The 19,044-nt window shown below is 32.3% G+C and overlaps 1 protein-coding gene across 1 annotated transcript in view; it reads right to left on the bottom strand.

Moving 5' to 3' along the window:
* Positions 1-10,610: 10,610 nt before the first annotated feature.
* LOC142330934 (uncharacterized) overlaps positions 10,611-19,044 on the bottom strand; it is a 45,561-nt gene continuing 37,127 nt past the window's right edge. The window contains exon 6 of the mRNA XM_075376400.1: positions 10,611-10,663. Within this exon, the coding sequence (XP_075232515.1) occupies positions 10,611-10,663 (53 nt within the window). The remainder of the gene's footprint in view (positions 10,664-19,044) is intronic.

The following is a 19,044-nucleotide window of genomic DNA, read 5'->3' on the forward strand; positions in this document are numbered from 1 at the left end:
CCAAAATAACTAAAGCTAGATTTTTTTAATATATGGATTATCAATCAATTTCGTTTCTTTACAAGAAATATTTCATATTCTGCTCCTTTACATTCCTCTTCCCTTATTTTTTTCTAAGTCTTATTTTTGTGTTTTATCTAAACTAATTTTCAACATGCTATTGTTACATCATTTTTGAAAGAGATTCCCTTTTTTTGTTATTTCCATTATTTCACTACATTCAGCTAATCAATCCATACAAATATTTTCAATAATTTCTAATCCACATTTTTTTCACTGGTAGATTTATTTTCTGCACTTTAACACTGCTTATTCCAATTTAATTTTAATATCTGCATTAGCTTTTCATTCTTTATAATTTTAATATTTTAATAACAAAATTCAGCGTGTTACATTTCCTTTGTCTTAATATTTAATTTTATTTATGCTCAGTTTTATCATATCTCATTTCTTTTATTTCATTTTTATTTATTTTTTTATTGAAGTTCTTTCTATCCTAGCAATAAATCCATGCCATTCAGTATTTCTTCAGCTAAAATCTATGTCATCAACGAATTATTACATTTTTTCCTTTGATAGCTACATCACTTAACTTTTTTTTACAATTCTTGTAGTATTTTTTAGGTACAAATTAAAAAGTAACACTTTTATGGCCTTGTTTCTCTCCTTTCTGAAAAAAAATTCCTTCCATTTCTTCTTTGTGAATACATATCTGAGTCATATCTACATTATAAATAACTTTTATTTCCTTATATTTATGTCTGAGTTATCCTCAACTTTGTGATCTCTCTTATAGGTATCATTTTCAGTAAACTTCGATTTATTTATTTAATAATTAACTTTTTATTGTCATAGCAATAAGATATAAGTACAACATTAAATATAAATAATCTTTTTTTTTCCTGTTTAGCTTCCGGGAATTACCATTCAGATATTACTTCAGAGGATGAATGAGAATGATATGTATGAGTGTAAATGAAGTGTAGTCTTGTACCATCTCAGGTCGACCATTCCTGAGATGTGTGGTTAATTGAAACCCAACCACCAAAGAACACCGGTATTCGCGATCTAGTATTCAAATCCGTATAAAAGTAACTAAATGCCTTTACTAGGACTTGAGCGCTGGAACTCTCGACTTCCAAATCAGCTGATTTGGGAAGACGCGTTCACCATTAAAACAACCCGGTGGGTTAAAATAAATAAAAATAATCTGTTACATCAACACCTAACTTGATTTAATTTTTTCAGTCATGCATACTTTTTAAGCATTCCAACGTATTAATCCTTTTTATAAATATTTTTACACATCATCTTTCTAAGAAATTAGTTACAATAAGATTACATCAGTTACGATGTTTTTTCATACTCAGCAAAATTCCATTTTCACATTCCCACAGACAAAAAGAAAAAAAAACCTTTTACAGTATTGTTAAAAATGTACGACTATACAACTCATTAAAAATAGTATTTCAAATTACTCGTATTCTATTAAAATTCAACATTTTAAAATGGTACTAAACAAATATTTCATGAATCGACTAAAAACAATTCGTGACCGAGATTTTCTTCTATTTTAATAATATTAAATCCCGGTTTATGTCAACGTGACATTTACCTACCCTACTTGCTCTTGTGATGAAAATATATACACATGAATAACTCTGTGTACAATTTAAATTAAATCTAAAACCTTGCAAACTAGACGTCTGAATACAAAAATATAAATAATTTATCAAGTAGTATTCTAATATACGACCACTTAACAAACTTAATGGAATAAATATTTGTTTCTATTTTTCAATTAATAAATAAATACTTTTCATCTTTACATTTATATTTTTTTATTAGAAAATAATATCGTTCTATACTGTCTCCATTATAAAAATAGTTTATTCTTAACATAACATTAATAAAAATACGGAATTTAATTTTATTTCAGAGGGAATTATTTAAATAAACTTTGTGATTGGAATGTCATCTAGAAATTAAGCTATTTCAAATTAAAACCTGCTTACAGCAATCTGAAATTAAAATCTTACTCTGACAAAAAAACAGTAACGTAATATCTAACTTCTAACTGTTACAATTTTGTAATGTGGTGTGGTGTAATCTTGTGTGTGTGTGTGTGTGTGTATGTGGGCGCGTGCGTGTGCTTAGATGAAGTATATATACTAAGACATATACTATGCGAAATTTCGTGAAATAAGACTTATTTTCGAAAAATCAGATTACAACGTGTCTGTAGCTCCGAGAGAAAATTTTCCTTTCAAGTTGGTACTCCTGCGTGGAAGATAGGTCAAAATGAAGATAAAAAGCCTAGATGGGGGTCAGTAGCTTTTTGGTTACGTCACAATCGTATTTTAATATGAACCCAGCAATTCTGGGTCCTACTAAGTGTAAGTGCGACCCTCATCCCATTATCTAGCTGTCCCAAAAAAAAACGTTTACCAACATCCACGCCAAAATTGTTTTTGTTAACGGCAATGTGATATCACTTGATACAGTAAAAATGTGGTACAGAAAGTTTAAAGATGGTAGAACAAACATTTACGATGAACAGAGGAGCGGAATACTATCGATTGTGAAAGGCGTGTTTGTTGACAAACTCGAACGGCTGATTCGCGAAGAACCCCGTTTAACTGTAGATGAACGTCATGAAATGTGTTCAGAAGTCATAAAACTGTGCTGTATGAAATGGTAATCAACCGTTTGAATTTTCGAAAAATGTGCGCGGGATTGGAACCGAGAATTTTAATAGAAGAACCCAAAAGAGTTCATTGTCATCGGTAGTTTCTCGATTATTATGAGCTCGAGGGCGAAGAATAACTCGATCTGCTGTGATTGGGGATGAAACCTGATTGAATCATTACACATCGGAATCAAAAAGACAGTTATAAAAGCAATATGCAATGGCGGTATACAGGTTTCCCGTGGGAAAAGGATTCAAAACGCAACAGTCTGTGAAAAAAGCATGGTGATGTTTTGCTGAGATTAAAAAGGAATTTTGTTTATCGATTTTTTGTCTCCAGATCAATATAAAATTGTTGACAGATACTAAAAGCTTCATCAGGCCATTGAAAACAAAATAAAACGGCAGCTGAAGAAAGGAGTTTTTCTGTTGCGCGATATGTTGCTCTGCCCCACGCCAAACGCAAAACAGTAGATATCCTCAACAGTTTTAGTTGAGATATTCTCTATCGTTCTGCCCAAAGTCTCGACTTAGTACCGAGTGATAAAATTCTTCAAATATCATATGGGCGGAAAACGCTTTTAATTGACGAATAAATGAAGAACGTCGGGTGTGAATGGTTTAAGGAGATAGCGGCAGGGACGTGTGATACAGGATATCCCGGCTGACTAAATGCTCGATACTGATTGGCAGATACGTAGAAAAGTAGTGGTATACTTGTATAATATGTCATATAATCTTTATTATTAAATTTGTATTTTTCAATTTTTGTAAAATTTTGTAACCATAATTTCCAAACTTACCTCGTATTATGAAAATTTCTCTATGGCATAGGTAAATTATTAGATTGACAATGCGATCACCGGTTAACATTCTAATGAGATAATAATTTAAGAATTAAGAAAAATCAGTACGATTAAAAAAATATAACACATTAGAACTATCATATTTCAACAATTTAGAAAAATTAAAATATGTTCATCGTTGATTTTTAAAAAGTGAGGTTTGAAGTTATTCGGTGGAAATGAACAGTCTCTTTATTAATTTTAATAAATGGTTATTTATATTTATTTATTTTATAAATATAATTTAACCAAACTTAACCTACGCTCGTTTCGCTCGCTAACCTTGACTAATTAACACCGTAATTTTTTGCGTATTTATTTAATAAATTCAGTAATTATTGCAATTATTTATTATTTAAATAATCAAAACACGCCTGTTAATTAGTCAAGGTTAAGTTTGGTCAAATTATATTTATAAAATAAATAAATTTATATATATTAAAATTAATGAAGTGACTGTTTTGAATCTATGTTAAACTCTATATCGGCCCATTTTCCACCGAAATCCGATTGACTACTTTGTTTTTAAATAAAGCTGTAGCTGCGGTTGCGTAAATATGTAAGTATTGAAAACTGTTTAAAAGGCACATAAAAATTAGTTTAAGTCATACTGTGGTATTAGTAATATATTATATCAGCTAGTAGATTTGAAAAAGATTATTGAAAAATACGATAAAAAAATAATTTTGTTCATACGGATCAGCAAAGTAGTTAAATTATTTTTAAGATTATAGAAAAATGGTTTGAACATAGACAAAAGCGATATTTATTGTATATTTATATAGTAAAGACGTGACATAATTTACTTATAAATAAAGTATGGGAATTTTTTAGAAGAAAAGGCTTCTACTAAAGTCGAAGTTTTTTAGCTAAGGTTGTTGCTTATCTTTAACTTATGTAATATTCATATTAAAAAAGTATCAAAGGAGTAGGTAATATGATCTAAGATTAGATGAATTATATACAGAATGTATCACGAAGTTCTCCAGGGACTATCATAACCTATTCTACTCGTTAAAATAATGAAAAATGTTCATATAAATATATGTTTAGAAATGTTTCATTTACGAGTTACGGCTAATGAAAGATTTCAGCTACCCCAGTAAAAAGAGGTCATACTGAAAATTTTTGGACGTTAATTAAGGGGCAGAATTAGTGATTTTTCGTGGTTTTTGAGCTAAAATATTGAATACAATAACTTTTTGAACCGTATCTGATATTTTCTAAAACTTCTTTGATTTATTCAAGTTATCTTAAACCATTTAGTTCGGAATTAAATTCTGTACATGTTTTGTTTCAAAATTTTATGCATTTATTATCCCTTTAAAAAAGTTATTGCTCGTCAAACATAAGAAAACAGAGGGTTTTTACCCCAATTTAATGATTTTCACCCCAGATTTTTCAAAAACTACTGCAGTTACAATTTTTGAATCTGTTGTATTAATATTTCAAGTTAAAACCATAATAAAATGATTAATTCTATCTTTAATTAACGTCTAAAAATTTCAGTACGACCTCGCTTCACCGAGGTAGCTGATATCCTACTAAAATCCTTCACTAGCCGAAACTTGCAAATTAAACATTTTGTGACATATATTTATATATACTTTTCGATTATTTTCACAAGTCGAATAGGATATGAACGCCCCGGAAGAGCTTCGTGATTACTCTGTATACTAGGACTGTTCGAAATATTTTCGGTCTGACAAAAAGATAATGCAGGCATGAACAAATGCCTATGACATTTCCAGAAGTGAAGTTCCAGACGCATCCTTTCAGTTGCTTCTTTGTGATTAACGAATAAAACAAGCCAGTTTTGAAATTTTCTAAAATGGGTAAAATTGAAGCTCGTGCTGTTATTATAAAGTACTTTATTTTAAAACGATTAATCCCAACGGATATGAAAAAAGAGTTTAATTCTATTTTAAATTATACTTTCCCTTCGTTTTTGATGGTAAAAAGTGGGTTACTCTTACTTACTCCTCTTTAGCCTCCGGGAATCACCGTTCGGATGTTACTTCAGAGGATGAATGAGAATAATATGTATGACTGTAAATGAAGTGTAGTCTTGAACAGTCAGTTCGACCATGTAGTCACTCAGTTCGACCATTCCTGAGATGTGTGGTAAATTTAAACCCAACCACCAAAGAGGGTTCTTCAGGAAAAGGATCGGGGGGCTCGGGGATGAGGGACAACCCTCTGCGGAGCTGCCGTTCGCACGTGCTTGCACGAATGGACGGTAGCGATGAGGCATAGGAACTCTAACACTCCCTAGCGAAAAAGACCGAGTCGCGGCGGGGATGCTCCATTCGGGGTGTACCCGTTAGAGGCATTGGCATAAAGACCGAGTCCCGGCTCCCGGAGTGGGGATCCAGGGACGGCATAGCCGGGCCTGGTGGATTCTACTCTGGAGGTTTGAGGCGGCCGCAAAGTAAGATCCGACCGGCGGGCTGAGACGTGGAGACCCGTTAGAGTAAAGGACACTCCCCTGGGCTTTGGAATATTTAACTTCAGGATTCGGTCCGGTGGAGAAGGAAAAAGAAAGAAAAAAAAACCACTAAAGAAAACCAGTACCCGCGATCTAGAATTCAATCCGTATAAAAATAGCTGACTTTACTATATCAAATATACACACTCAAGAGCATGAACGCTCGAGACACCTAAAATCGTTTTGATTGATGAAACAAATAAACAATTTACTAACACATGTGTTAACAAAAGACTGTACAAGTGAAAACAAAATAAAAACCAGAAAGGTCATGTAAAATAATAATTTAATAGAAGATCAAATTAGACTGAAGAAGTATCTTATTAAATATTAGTTTGGAGACTACTTATATGATATAAAATACGAACACTAAGCAAAACAGAAAAAATAAGTGGTTAAACATATAAAATGTGACTGTGGTGAATATTGGAAAAGATTATATGGAAAGAGAGTGTAGAATTTAGAAGTAATGAAAAGCGTAAACAAGAATATACGATGAATAAGAACAATTGAGAATAATAAAGCTAACTGGTTAAAAGATATGAAAGAAAAAAGCTTGATTAAAATAGTAGATGTCAGAAAAGGTAAATTGTAAAAGAAGAAAAATTATAAATGATCGATAAGAGACGGGATCTAGCAAAAACTTAAAAGTTTAAAAAGGAATGAGAACGGAGACAGATGTGGTGGTAAAGAACTATTTTTGGAGCAGATCAGATGACTATGAGTTTACAACAGTTTATAAAGATAAAAATTTAATATACGAGGTCTGTAAATAAAGTAACAAGCCGTTTTTTTTTTTTTTGAAGCCGAAGTGGCAACACTGTAAAGTAACTAGTAAACATATGGTTATATGAACAGCTGATTTATATTAGCTACTAATATTTTTTTGCCGGCCTCCGTAGCACCAGTATTAGCGTCTTGGCCTTCCATTTGGAGGTCCTGGGTTCGAATCCCGGTCAGACAAGGCATTTACACACACGCTACAAATCATTCACATCTCATCCTCGGAAGCAATACCTAACAGTGGACGCGAAGGAAAAAAAAGTATTAATATTTTTAGTCTATTGTTGCCACGTGAGACGTAAAGTTTTCGTCGTGAAACGAGTTTTTTTTGTGCGTTACAAAAATGAGTGATACTAATTATGAGCAACGTTGTGCAATCAAGCTTTTTGTTAAACTCCGTGAGAATGCTACGAAACGTTTTCAAAATTGAAAAGGGCATATGGAGATGACGCTCTGTCACGAGCCCAAGTTTTTAGGTGGTTTAAAGCACTTTCAGATAGCCGGGAATCAGTTGCGGACAATCCACGCTCTGGAATACCGTTAACGTCAAAAAGTGATGGCAATTTTGAACAAATTGGGGATTTGATACGGTACAACCGGCGATTATCTGTTAGAATGTTTGCAAAAAAATTGAATTTTAACCATACTATCAAATTTTGACAAATAAATTGGACATGAAAAAAGTTTGCGCATAATTGGTCCCAAGAAACCTCAATGTTGAACAGAAAAACAACAGGGTGAAAGTGTGCTGCAACCTTCTAGGGCAAATTGAAGCTGATCATGATTTTCTAAAAAATTTTATTCCGAGTACTGGGGATGATTCTTGGATATTTGAGTTCGACTCAGAAACAAAACGTCAGAGCAAGGAGTGGCACACTTCAAACTTACCGCGTCCTAAAAAAGCAAAAATGAGCAAATCAAAACCATGCTAATTTTTTTCTTCGATAATAATGGCACTGTCCATAAGGAGTTTTTGCATACACTGTAAATCAATATATTTATCGAGAAATTCTTTAAAGACTGTGGAAAAGAGTTGCCCGTGTGAGACCAGCCATCAAAGACAAGCTGGATGCTGCATCATACATTGCACCTTGTCACACTGCATTTTCAATTAATGAGTTTTTGGCTAAGAAAAAACATTTCTGTAGTTCCTCAACCACCTTATTCGCCTGACTTGAGTTCCTGTGACCTTTTCCTCTTCCCGACTTTAAAAAAATATCTCAATCATTTTGGAACAGCAGAATACATAAATAAAATATATAACCGACCATCTGAAGGATATTCCGGTTTCTGAGTTCCAACATTGCTATGAGAAGTAGGAAAACCGCTTGAAGCGATGTGTGGCTTCCCAATGGAATTATTTCGAAAGTGATAGAGTTATGTAAAACTAGATTGTAAATAAAAAGTTTTTCTGAACCAGTCTCATTACTTTATTTACAGACCTCGTAGTTTTCTACAATAAATAATCGTATAACTGTATGTTAATGTACGTAAACAATTTTAGTAAATAATAACTCTAATATTAAATTAATTATATCAAATTAAATTTAATTAAAATGTATTATTTCACATAACGATGTATTAAAACCTACAAATTGTAATTAATTATCCGACTACGCTTCGTTATATGAAACTAGAAAATAATTTCATTGTGACGTCTCGATAATTAGTAACTATTTAATGAAACAGTGAATTAAATATATATTTCAACGAGAAATATGTTTAATTTTCAGATAATTTCTAAATAAAATACATCTATTGCTCTATTAGAGAATTATTACCACAGTGGGCAATAAAACTGTAGAGTACATTTTTTTTTAAATTTATTTAAAAAAAAAATAAAAAATACAAATTAGAGATTAGTTCATTTTGATGGTCTCCTTTGTAAATATATCATAAAATAAAATTATCCAACAATTATAATATAACATTTCAGAACATATTACATTTTAAATACACTCTTACACACCAAGTTTAGTGTAAAGTCAATGTCAAGTGATTATCACTCATCTCTGGAGATGATATTAACTTGTGATATTCAGGTAGTCAAGAGGGTTACGTGCTTTGTCAGTGTTGATTATACATTCGGATATAATTAATGTGACAGGTGTCTAATACATGTAAATTCAATATAATAAGCTGTTATAAGTAAAAAATAACTTAAATGATTTTCAAATGTTTTAAGAAATATTAAGTTAAAATTTAATAATAAAATATATATTTTTATAGTAAAACAATATTATTGTCATTGAGAATATTAGTGTTATTTATTTTATTACCATTAATAATTAGCATATTATTTTTATTTTTTGAGGAAAAAAGTAAGTTCACCCGTCATGCAAAATTTGTTCAGATTAGCATACTTTCACTTATGTAGTATAACTGAACAGTAAATATCGTTTAGCTGGAAAAGTGAAAATTATATACCTTAGAAACTTAATTAAAAGATAAACTCAAAACCCCTAATATTTCGATAATGTGTATTTTTGATTAATTTTACCTTAACGCTAAATAATTTTCATCTTCTTTTGTGAGAAACATACTTGAGAAATTAATTTATGAAAAAATAGTGTATTGCCAGACAGTGAAATTTTTTCCCTATTTCAAACAGAGGTTTTGTTTCTTTGTAGACTATTGCAGAAAAAAATTTACTTACATTCATGAAGAACATAAAATAAATTAGTAAAAATATATCGGGTGATTAAAAAAGCATTTCAGAACTTTAAAAGCATAAAAGAATTGATTGAGGTATCTTATAGATTCGGTTAAGGTAGCATTACAAACGGGAACCATATCGAACGAAAGTGAATGTCGGGTGAAAAACGTGATGTGTTTTTCTATGAAATGAGACGTCAACCGAAACTGTAAGTTATCTCAATAAATTTTAATATTCTTTTAAATTTGTGAAGTCCCTTTGAATCAACCGGTATTGCAAAACTAACTGTAAAATTAAATTAAATGAATCAGAAATATAGGAACACATAATTTTTTTAATGCAGACACTTTTAATTAATAAATTTTTTTTAAATTGAAAAAACATAATGAAAACTTTAAATAGAAAAATGAATGCACGTCTTAATGACTAATTTCCAGTCTGACCGCTCTAAACAAGTGTTCAAGGCCAAGCGTCTTAAGAAGTGAAGTCAAGTCACTTTCCTTCTCAAAACATACGTAATATGCTAATTATTAATGGCTTAAGTACAAAAAGAGTTCATTACAAAATAAATATTTTTCTTCATATTCAAAGAAAACAATATTATGATAAAAGAAATGGATAAATTTTGAGTAAAATAGAAATAATAGTGCAGGTCACTTAGGTTCGCAGTTACTTTTGCAGTTGACTGAATATGTGGCAAACAAATAGTTCCCATAAAGATTTAAATCCTACAATTTGTTTGTAATATAAATCCTATAGTGTTATATAAATCAAATCCTTGCTGTAATATAAATCAATAATGTTATAAATCCTAGTTATAGGATTTATAAATGTATTTTTACATGGATTTGAATACTAGATCGTGGATACCGGTGTTCTTTGGTGGTTGGGTTTCAATTAACCGCACATCTGAGATTGAGACTGTACAAAACTACACAAAATCCACACTGAGGATAACACTAAACATGTACGAAACACAGAGTGTTTTTATTTCGCATTTATATCAAATTATGAAAAATAATGGTGTTACATTTAAATGTTATAATATGAAAAGGAATATAAACTAAAATATTGGTTCATTTCATTATCCCTACCTTTATTATTTATCTATTCATCCTTATTTATAATTAATCAATTATTAAGATGTACTCATTCTTTTCCTGATATTCCAATTGCAAATTCCATCAGTTTTCTCAATGCAACTGTATCAATAAAACAATAAAATAAATAAATATTAATATTGTTTGTTTCTATTTAATAATGTTAATTAAAAATTGACTAAAACAATAAAAATTCAAAAACAATGCCACAATTAAAAAATGTTAATACGTAATTATAGCAGTAAGTAGAATTTTAATAAACATTTTTAAAAACAGAAATGTCCTCAACAGGACAGATATGATTAGTGATTGTTATATCGCGTACCTAATAAATAAAAAAATATAAAAAAAAATATTTCATTCCGATCGGCACAATGTCATAGATTACATGAAGAAAATGGGTTAGTGTTTTACTACTCGGATAAATAAAAGAAACTGACCGAGGACTTTCTTGAATGGATAAAGAGACAGAATAGTACTAGTAAAAATATAAATCAGGGCAGAGGAACTAAATTTACAATAAATTATAAAATAAATAGTAGAGATTGATGTGAAGTAGAAATTCTATATTAATAACTTAAAAAATAAATATTTTAAGGTATTAAATTAAATTAATACAGAATAAATAACAATTCAAAAGGCTTAATGGAAATTATTTGAGCACTTATTTATGAACACGTTACATAAAAATACACATTTTTCTTACAGATAATTTTTTTTCTAAAGAAAATCTTTCACTTTTTATTTAAAATAAATTTGTGGGAGTATTTTTTAAGTTGATAATAAAAATGATAACGATATTTCTCATTTATCGTACGCCAGATATTCTTTTAACAGGAAACAGTTTTTTGTTTGATGTAATAAAGGTAAATGTATACATGTAAACCCACCGGCTTGGTCTAGTGATGAACGCGTCTTCCAGAATCAGGTGATTTGAAAGTCGATAGTTCCAGCGTTCAAGTCCTAGTAAGGTCAGTTATTTTTACACGGATTTGAATACTAGATCGCGGATACCGGTGTTCTTTGGTGGTTGGGTTTCAATTAACCACCCATCTCAGGAACGGTCGAACTGAGACTGTACAAGACTTACACTTCATTTACACTCATATATATCATCCTCATTCATCCTCTGAAGTATTAACTGAAAGGTAATTACCGGAGACTAAATAGGAAAAAAGCTATAAATATATAGCTTCTTTTTTTAAGAATAAGAGATTTTTTTTTGTTTTTAGAAAAGGTTGCATATTCATAAATGTCAGGTTCCACAAATATAAACACATGGATATGTTAGTATTTTCAATTGTTTTTTTTAAATCAGTCTTCATTATTCATGATCGATCTATCTCAAACTTTGATTTGACAGACAATATTTTTACCTTGAAGATATAATCCGATTCTTTTAAGAAGCCCCCAAGAGATTTTATACTATCTTTAAGTCAGAAATAGGGTAGATATAATAAATATTAAATAACGGGGGTGGAGTCTCTGCAAATATCTTGAGACTCTGTCAAAAAATAAGGGGTGATGTGAAATTAAAAGAACTAAACAAGAAAGTTTTCTTAGCTTCTATCATCTCAGCCCACTTGGTGTTTGTAGTGGTTTCTCGTCATCGCAAATCAGCTGATTTCGTAGTTGAGAGTTCCAAGGTACAAATCGTAGTAAAAGCATACTTTAATACAGATTTGAATACTAGATCGTGGATACAGGTGTTCTTTGGTGGCTGGGTTCAATTAACCACATATCTTAGGAATAGTCGACCTGAGATTGTACAAGACTATACTTCAATTACATTCATACATATCATCCTCATTCATGCTCTGAAGTAATACCTTACGGTGGGAGGCTAAGCAGAAAAAAGAGAGCTTCTGCCACCTGAATCTCCAATTTCCTATCTATTATCGGTGCTCCTGTTAACCCAAGCAAGTAAGTGAAAGGAAGTGTACCCAACCCTAATGGGAAACAGTGTTGGTGAGCAGACAGAATTTGAAGCTCAGGAGTAGGCAGCAGGAAACCACAACTGATTGTAATTTTCCTTTGACAATCTCGTGGCCTTGCGATGTATGGTCAATGGGCACACGATGCTCAGCAATGAGTACAATGACTGATAAGCAGGATGGTGACAGGTTTTAAGTATTATTAAGGTGCTTTAAAGCAAAATACATGAGGTGCCAGCACACAGGTTGTAAGAGCAGTTTTCTTAATAACTCGATGCATTATCTCTGATGCCTAAGGCTATATCATATAAACGACTGAGTAGCTGGATGACTTTCAGTATTTAGTCGCTTTTTGAAAGCAAAAGTGAAGAAAGAGAGAAAGAATGAATTTGAAGGAACTCGTCAATACCAAATCTGAAATAGCGTTTTCAATGGTGGAACAAGATTTGGATTACAAGATGGTAAAATTAACCCTCGTTGTATTGGATTTATAATGTAATGAATTTGATAAAAATCCCAACGTTGTAGAGTATGAAATATGCATCCGCTCACTATTTTTGAAATTACTTACGCATGAGAATTCCTCCAGTTAATAAAAAGAAATAAAATATTTAATTAAAAGAGGGATACGTAGAAAAAAATTTGAATCTATATACGGTTTACCAAATATTTACGATAGACTAGGGTTTAGCAAGTGTAAAACGCTGGTCTACAGGAAAAAATAAACATGTAAATTCTTATAATGATGCATTTAGGGAAAATATTTAATTAAAACATTTTTTTTTCATATATTATTTAAAATGTTGAAATTATAAGGATTTTTTATTAACAACCAAATATAAAACACAGAGGAAATTTTAATTCGTTGAAATCTTTTTTTTTAAATTGCTATTTATCACTGGATAACCTTTATGACTAATAATAATGTTAATGATCTGTATAATAAAAACCAATACTGATAAATAAAATAGCCAGACGTATTCTTGAAATTTGATATAAAAATTTGGTACATTAAGAGGTTTGTTACAATTTTTTATTAATAATTCACTTAACCAAATGTATTGTTATTATAATGTCAGTATAAAAAATATTATATTAATTTTTTATTGTATCGTACGAACTTGTACAATTTACGCAGTAACTTGTGAAGTTATACTTTTTTCTATATTTAAATATTTTTAAAAGTATGTACTGAAGATTGCTGGTGAGAGGGATGGTGCGAGCGTTCAATAAAAAGCGAGTATACTTAAATAAATATTCAACCGAATTTTTTTTTCTACTCCCCCGGGCCGGATCCTGCAATTAAGTATTACACAACCCAGGGGAGTGTCCTTTACTCTAACGGACCTCCACGTCTCGGCCCGCCGGTCGGATCTCACTTTGCGCCCGCCTAAAACCCCCCAGAGTAGGATCCACGAGGCCTAGCCATGTCGTCCCTGGGTCCCCACTCCGGGAGCCGGGACTCGGTCTTTATACCAATGCCTCAAACGGGGACACCCCGAGTGAGGCATCCCCGCCAGCGATGACCCAATTCAACCGAACTGTATGTATTTTTATACACTTTCATTAATAAGGTCCGGTTAAGGCTAGAATAACAATTTTTCAGTAAACTGTTCAGCCTACCAACTACTTTTCTGTTAATTACTTATTTATGGGGAAAACTATAGGCTAACCGTCCAGTTAGAATTATTAATAAAAGATGACTTTTCTATTTATGAAAGTTCCAAACATTATTCGGGAACATATCCAAGAATTTTCTGGATGAAAGACAGAAAACCTAATGACACTTCACCGACTTTCGAGGAGGGATAGTAAATAAAAACATAGGAATGAATATAAAAAATTCGTCTGTAAAATTGGCGCAAATTTATTCAACCTGCAGAGGCTTGAGAATCATGTAAACCACTTTGCAATTAATCTACTCGATAACAGCTGAGACATCCGACGGTTGAGAAGTGCCCATGTACTCGACTTAGGGTATGCGTAAGAGTTTGGAATCTAACACTGTCAAGTTTAGTGGTGTCGTATCTAATATCTTGTTACTTTTTTCATTTTTTATTTGTAATTAATATTTGTTTTGTGGACTATATGGTGCTGAAATTAATGGTTTGCGATTTATGACTGAGCTTTAAATTTCATATTTGACTTTAAGTTTGCTTGCAACTGTTTATTGTGTATTACTTATTTTGGGTGTTCCTTAAGGACCTTCTTATCTCGTGCTTTTGTCAGGAAATTACTTATAGCTCCGCAGGAGAGCAGATTGTAATTATATTGTTATTGAGCAAAAAAAAAAAAAAAATTATTCAAGTTTTTAATTAAATTATTTCTTTTTGTTTTTAGAAGGTATATCGATGTAGCATACTTTGCTTACATGATAATAAAATCTTTAATATCCGTTTAAATATTGTATGGGTAGGACATAAAAATGAATCTGTCACTCAAAGGGATATAGTAAAGACTGCTTTGCATGAAGTCGTTTGAGTGCTGCTCTTGAATCATTTTTTACTTCAAAACCTATTTTTAAGAAATGAAAATCTGTAACTTTATTGAATTCTCATACATTTTATTAACCTATCTTCAAGAATTATAATATTTTGTTATCCGAAATGGAACACATCTATGTAATCGTTAGAAGTATCAGGAAATTAACTTCTTAATTAATAAAAGTGTGTTTTTACAATAATTTCAGATTATTTAATACAAATATATTTAATAAAAATATTTATCACATCGCATACACAAAAAAAAAAAAATGGAAACATTTACCTTAAAGAAATGGTTGACAGAAAATAACTTAGAAATTGTTATACTCCATATTTAAATTGATGAAAAACCTTTTTTCATCAGTAAATTTTTAGTGAGTCAGGAGAAAGGGAAATAATTTGGGAACTGTTTTTAGAGCTTGAAATAAGAAAAAAAGCTCACACAAATATTTTTCCGAAAGTTTTTTATTGAGAAATCCAGGCAAAAAATGTCTCACGGATTTCACTATCAATGACATGAGGTAAAAGTGAAATTTCTTAGCCGTTATATAAATGATAAACATGATGGTTTCTTATTTTTTTTACAAATTGATAACTTTTTTATTATGTTTGGTTTTATTTTGTTTTTAATAATAAAGGTGTCAATACCTTCATCAAAGATATATTGAAGTGAAAACGCTAGTGGGGAAGTCTACATTCCAAATTTTTGGAGGTGTCCCTCAGGGGTCCGCACTTGGACCCATCCTCTGGAACATCTTTTACGATGGGGTTTTCAGACTGAACTACCCGGAGGGGGTATTCGTGATAGGGTATGCTGATGATTTAGCGGTTTTAGTTGAAGATAAGGAGGTCGTGAACATAGAGGAAAAAGCCAATCGGGCTTTAAGCCTAATAGATGAGTGGCTAGAAAGGAACTTGCTGTGGATATCCCCTACGAAATCTAGCTGTATAATTTTCTCTGGAAGAAGACGGATAAGGAATATCATCTTAGACATTAGAGGAGAACGAATTATAGAGGTCAATAAAGCAAAATATCTTGGAGTTATAATGGACAAAAGCCTAAAATTCGGGAACCATGACGATATGATAAGTAAGAGAGTAACCCCCAATATCAAGGCTCTGAGAGGTCTCTATCATAACCACGGCGCACCAAGGATGGAGATTAGGAGGTTGATAACTGCAGCCACTACGTCTGCGATACTATATGCGGCCCCGGTATGGGGAGACGCTATGAACATCCAGAGGAACAAAATGAAACTAAGAAGCGTTCATCGGCTTGCTTTGCTACGAGTTGCTGCAGGGTACAGGACTGTTTCATATGATGCACTGTCTATACTCACTGAGGTCCCCCCTATTGACCTACAAGTCAAAGGGCGTACATTAAGATTTACGGGACTGTCAAGAGATGAGGTTGCAGTTTTAATAGATCAGGAATGGCAGAATGCATGGGCTTGATCAAAGGTGGAGGATTGGACCAGAAGACTAATCCCTAAAATAAGAGACTGGAAAGGTAAAAGAAGGGGCAACGTAGACTACTATGTTACACAATTATTATTGACGGGTCATGGCTCCTTTGGTCAGTACTTATATAAAATTGGAAAAAGGGCTACACCGCAGTGTGATTACTGCCAAGAGATAAACAACGCTGAACATACTATTTTTGTTTGTCCCAGATGGGCACGCAACAGAAGTGAGATCTCTGCAAACAGGCTAACACCGGATATTTTAATCAACTGACTGGTGTTCAGTGATGTAAACTGGAATTGGCTTAGAAGGTTCGCGGGTGAAGTTCTCCGATCTAAGGAAGAAGAAGCTAGAAGACGGGGAATGTAGTAGGGATGGGAGGAAAGTCCCTCCGTGGAGGGCCCGTATGCCGAGGTATGCGGGTTCCTGAGAAGGGAGGGAACTCCTGGGAAGAAGTTGGGTAAAAGAAAGACCGAGTCCCGGCCGGCGGTGTCGGCCCTGCGGGTGCCCTGGCAGTCGGTGGGGTCGGTGCCGCCGGTTTGAGGCGTGGCATAAAGACCGAGACCCGGTTCCCTGCTGAGGGGGTGGGGGGCGGCATAGCCAGACCTCATCTCTGAGGCGGGAAATTTGAGGCAGGCAAACAAAGAAGTAAAGATCCGAGACCGGGGAGGCTAACCTATCGTGCCGGGCGTACTACCGGTGGGAGGGGGACGCCTCCTTAGAGTAATTGACACTCCCCACAACTGAGTTATACTTAATTGGATATCCGGTTGGGGGATAAAAAATAAAAAAAAATAATAAAGGTTTCCCAAAATGAGCTGACATTTTAATTTTTTAACAAAATTTTTTTTTTTTTGATAACTGATAATATTTTTTCTTTATTAGAAAGTACTGATAGAAAGTTATGTGTGATACGAAATATCAGACAAATGAACGCCCCAGCCTTATCTGTACATATTCACTCCTTTGAAAAAATTTTTCGAAACCTGTTGACGTAATTATTGGGAAATGTCGGCAATGTTGTGTCGAGCTTTTTATGTGAGGTCCTCAATTTTTTGTAGTAAACGTTGTCCTTAAGATAACTCCAAACAAAAAAGACCAACGGTATCAGGTCACATGATCTTGGCGGCCAAATCACATCACCTCACTGCGAAATAACATGACCAAATAAATTTTTTTGCAATAGCTGAATGGTTTCATTGCCAGTGTGGCATGTTGCTACTATCTTGTTGAAACCACATGTCTTCCACATCCATATCATTAATTTTGGGCCATTCAAAATTTGAAATCATTTCAAGATATCGAATTCCATTGATGGTTACAGCATCTCCATTTTGATTTTTAAACAAGTAAGGTCCAATGAATCCCCAGCCCAAAAACCGCACCAAACTGTGTGACTCATCGAGGATGGACAGGAAATTCTTCAATTTTTTTTGGATTTTCTGATACACAAATTCGACAGTTTTGTTTATTGACAAAGCCGATAAAAAGAAAATGTGCCTCATCACTAAAGATGATGTTATTTTTATAATTTCTACGTGTTGTGTGCACGTTCCCAGAATTTAACGTCAATGTTTACTGATAGCAGCATATAAAAATCTCTACTCTGGTTTTACACGAAAAATATGGGGGCAAACTTAAAACATCAGTTCATTTTGGGACAGCCTTTAGAAGTTGATTTTTTGTTTTTCATAAATTATTACATAAATTTTCTCATAATTAAATTCTGTACAAGTTTTTATTATAAAATTTTCTTATAATTAGTCATTTAACAAAAAACGTATTGCCCATCAAACCTAAAAGAACGTAAATTTCGTTACCGAATTTTTCTTTTTTTCGTCAAAAAAACTTGAAAACTGCGGGAGATAAAGTACCTGGACCTTTTTTATTCGATTTTTCGAGTCAAAAAACCAAAGAAACCATCAAGTTTACTACTTATATAACGTCTTAAAAATTTCAGTATGACCTCATTTCATCGAAGAAACTGGAATTAAGTGAAATTATTTCCTGTTTTTACGTACTTTTTTCCTTATCACAGGTTCTAGAATGAGTTCCCAAATTATTTCTCTTTCTTCCTGAATAACTCTGTTTAGAATCTCTGGTAGCTGAAAATTACTCATTATAGGGTACATCAATTTATTTACTCAATTTTTTTTTAAACTTATTAATTAAAGTTTTAATTAATAAGTTAATATTAAAAAAAATAAAATATTAATTAATTTTATTATTTTTAATATCTATCTAAATAATAAATGATTAGTTTATTATAACTTTATTTCTTATATTTCCCTTAATGATTATCTAAGATAAATACGATCTGCGCACAGATATTACAAAAAAAAAAAATCACTTTCGGCACGCCGGAAGGCGAAGGTAGATTTCATCGAAGATAAGTAGGGGATAAAAAAGATTTCCACTTTAAAGTTAAGAAAAACGTCAAATTTACTCAATACAATAGTTGCATGTGAAAAACGTTTCACATGTTTAGCATACAAGCCCCATTTTCTTACAATTCCAGCAATATTTTGGTCATCGCTTGTCGTAAGGGTTAGTCACATCAAAAATTGTTTCAGACAAACGTTTTAGGTAGTGTTTAGAGGAC

This window comes from Lycorma delicatula, chromosome 10 (assembly GCF_047948215.1).
Source record: "Lycorma delicatula isolate Av1 chromosome 10, ASM4794821v1, whole genome shotgun sequence".
In the NCBI taxonomy this organism is placed as follows: Eukaryota; Metazoa; Arthropoda; class Insecta; order Hemiptera; family Fulgoridae; genus Lycorma; species Lycorma delicatula.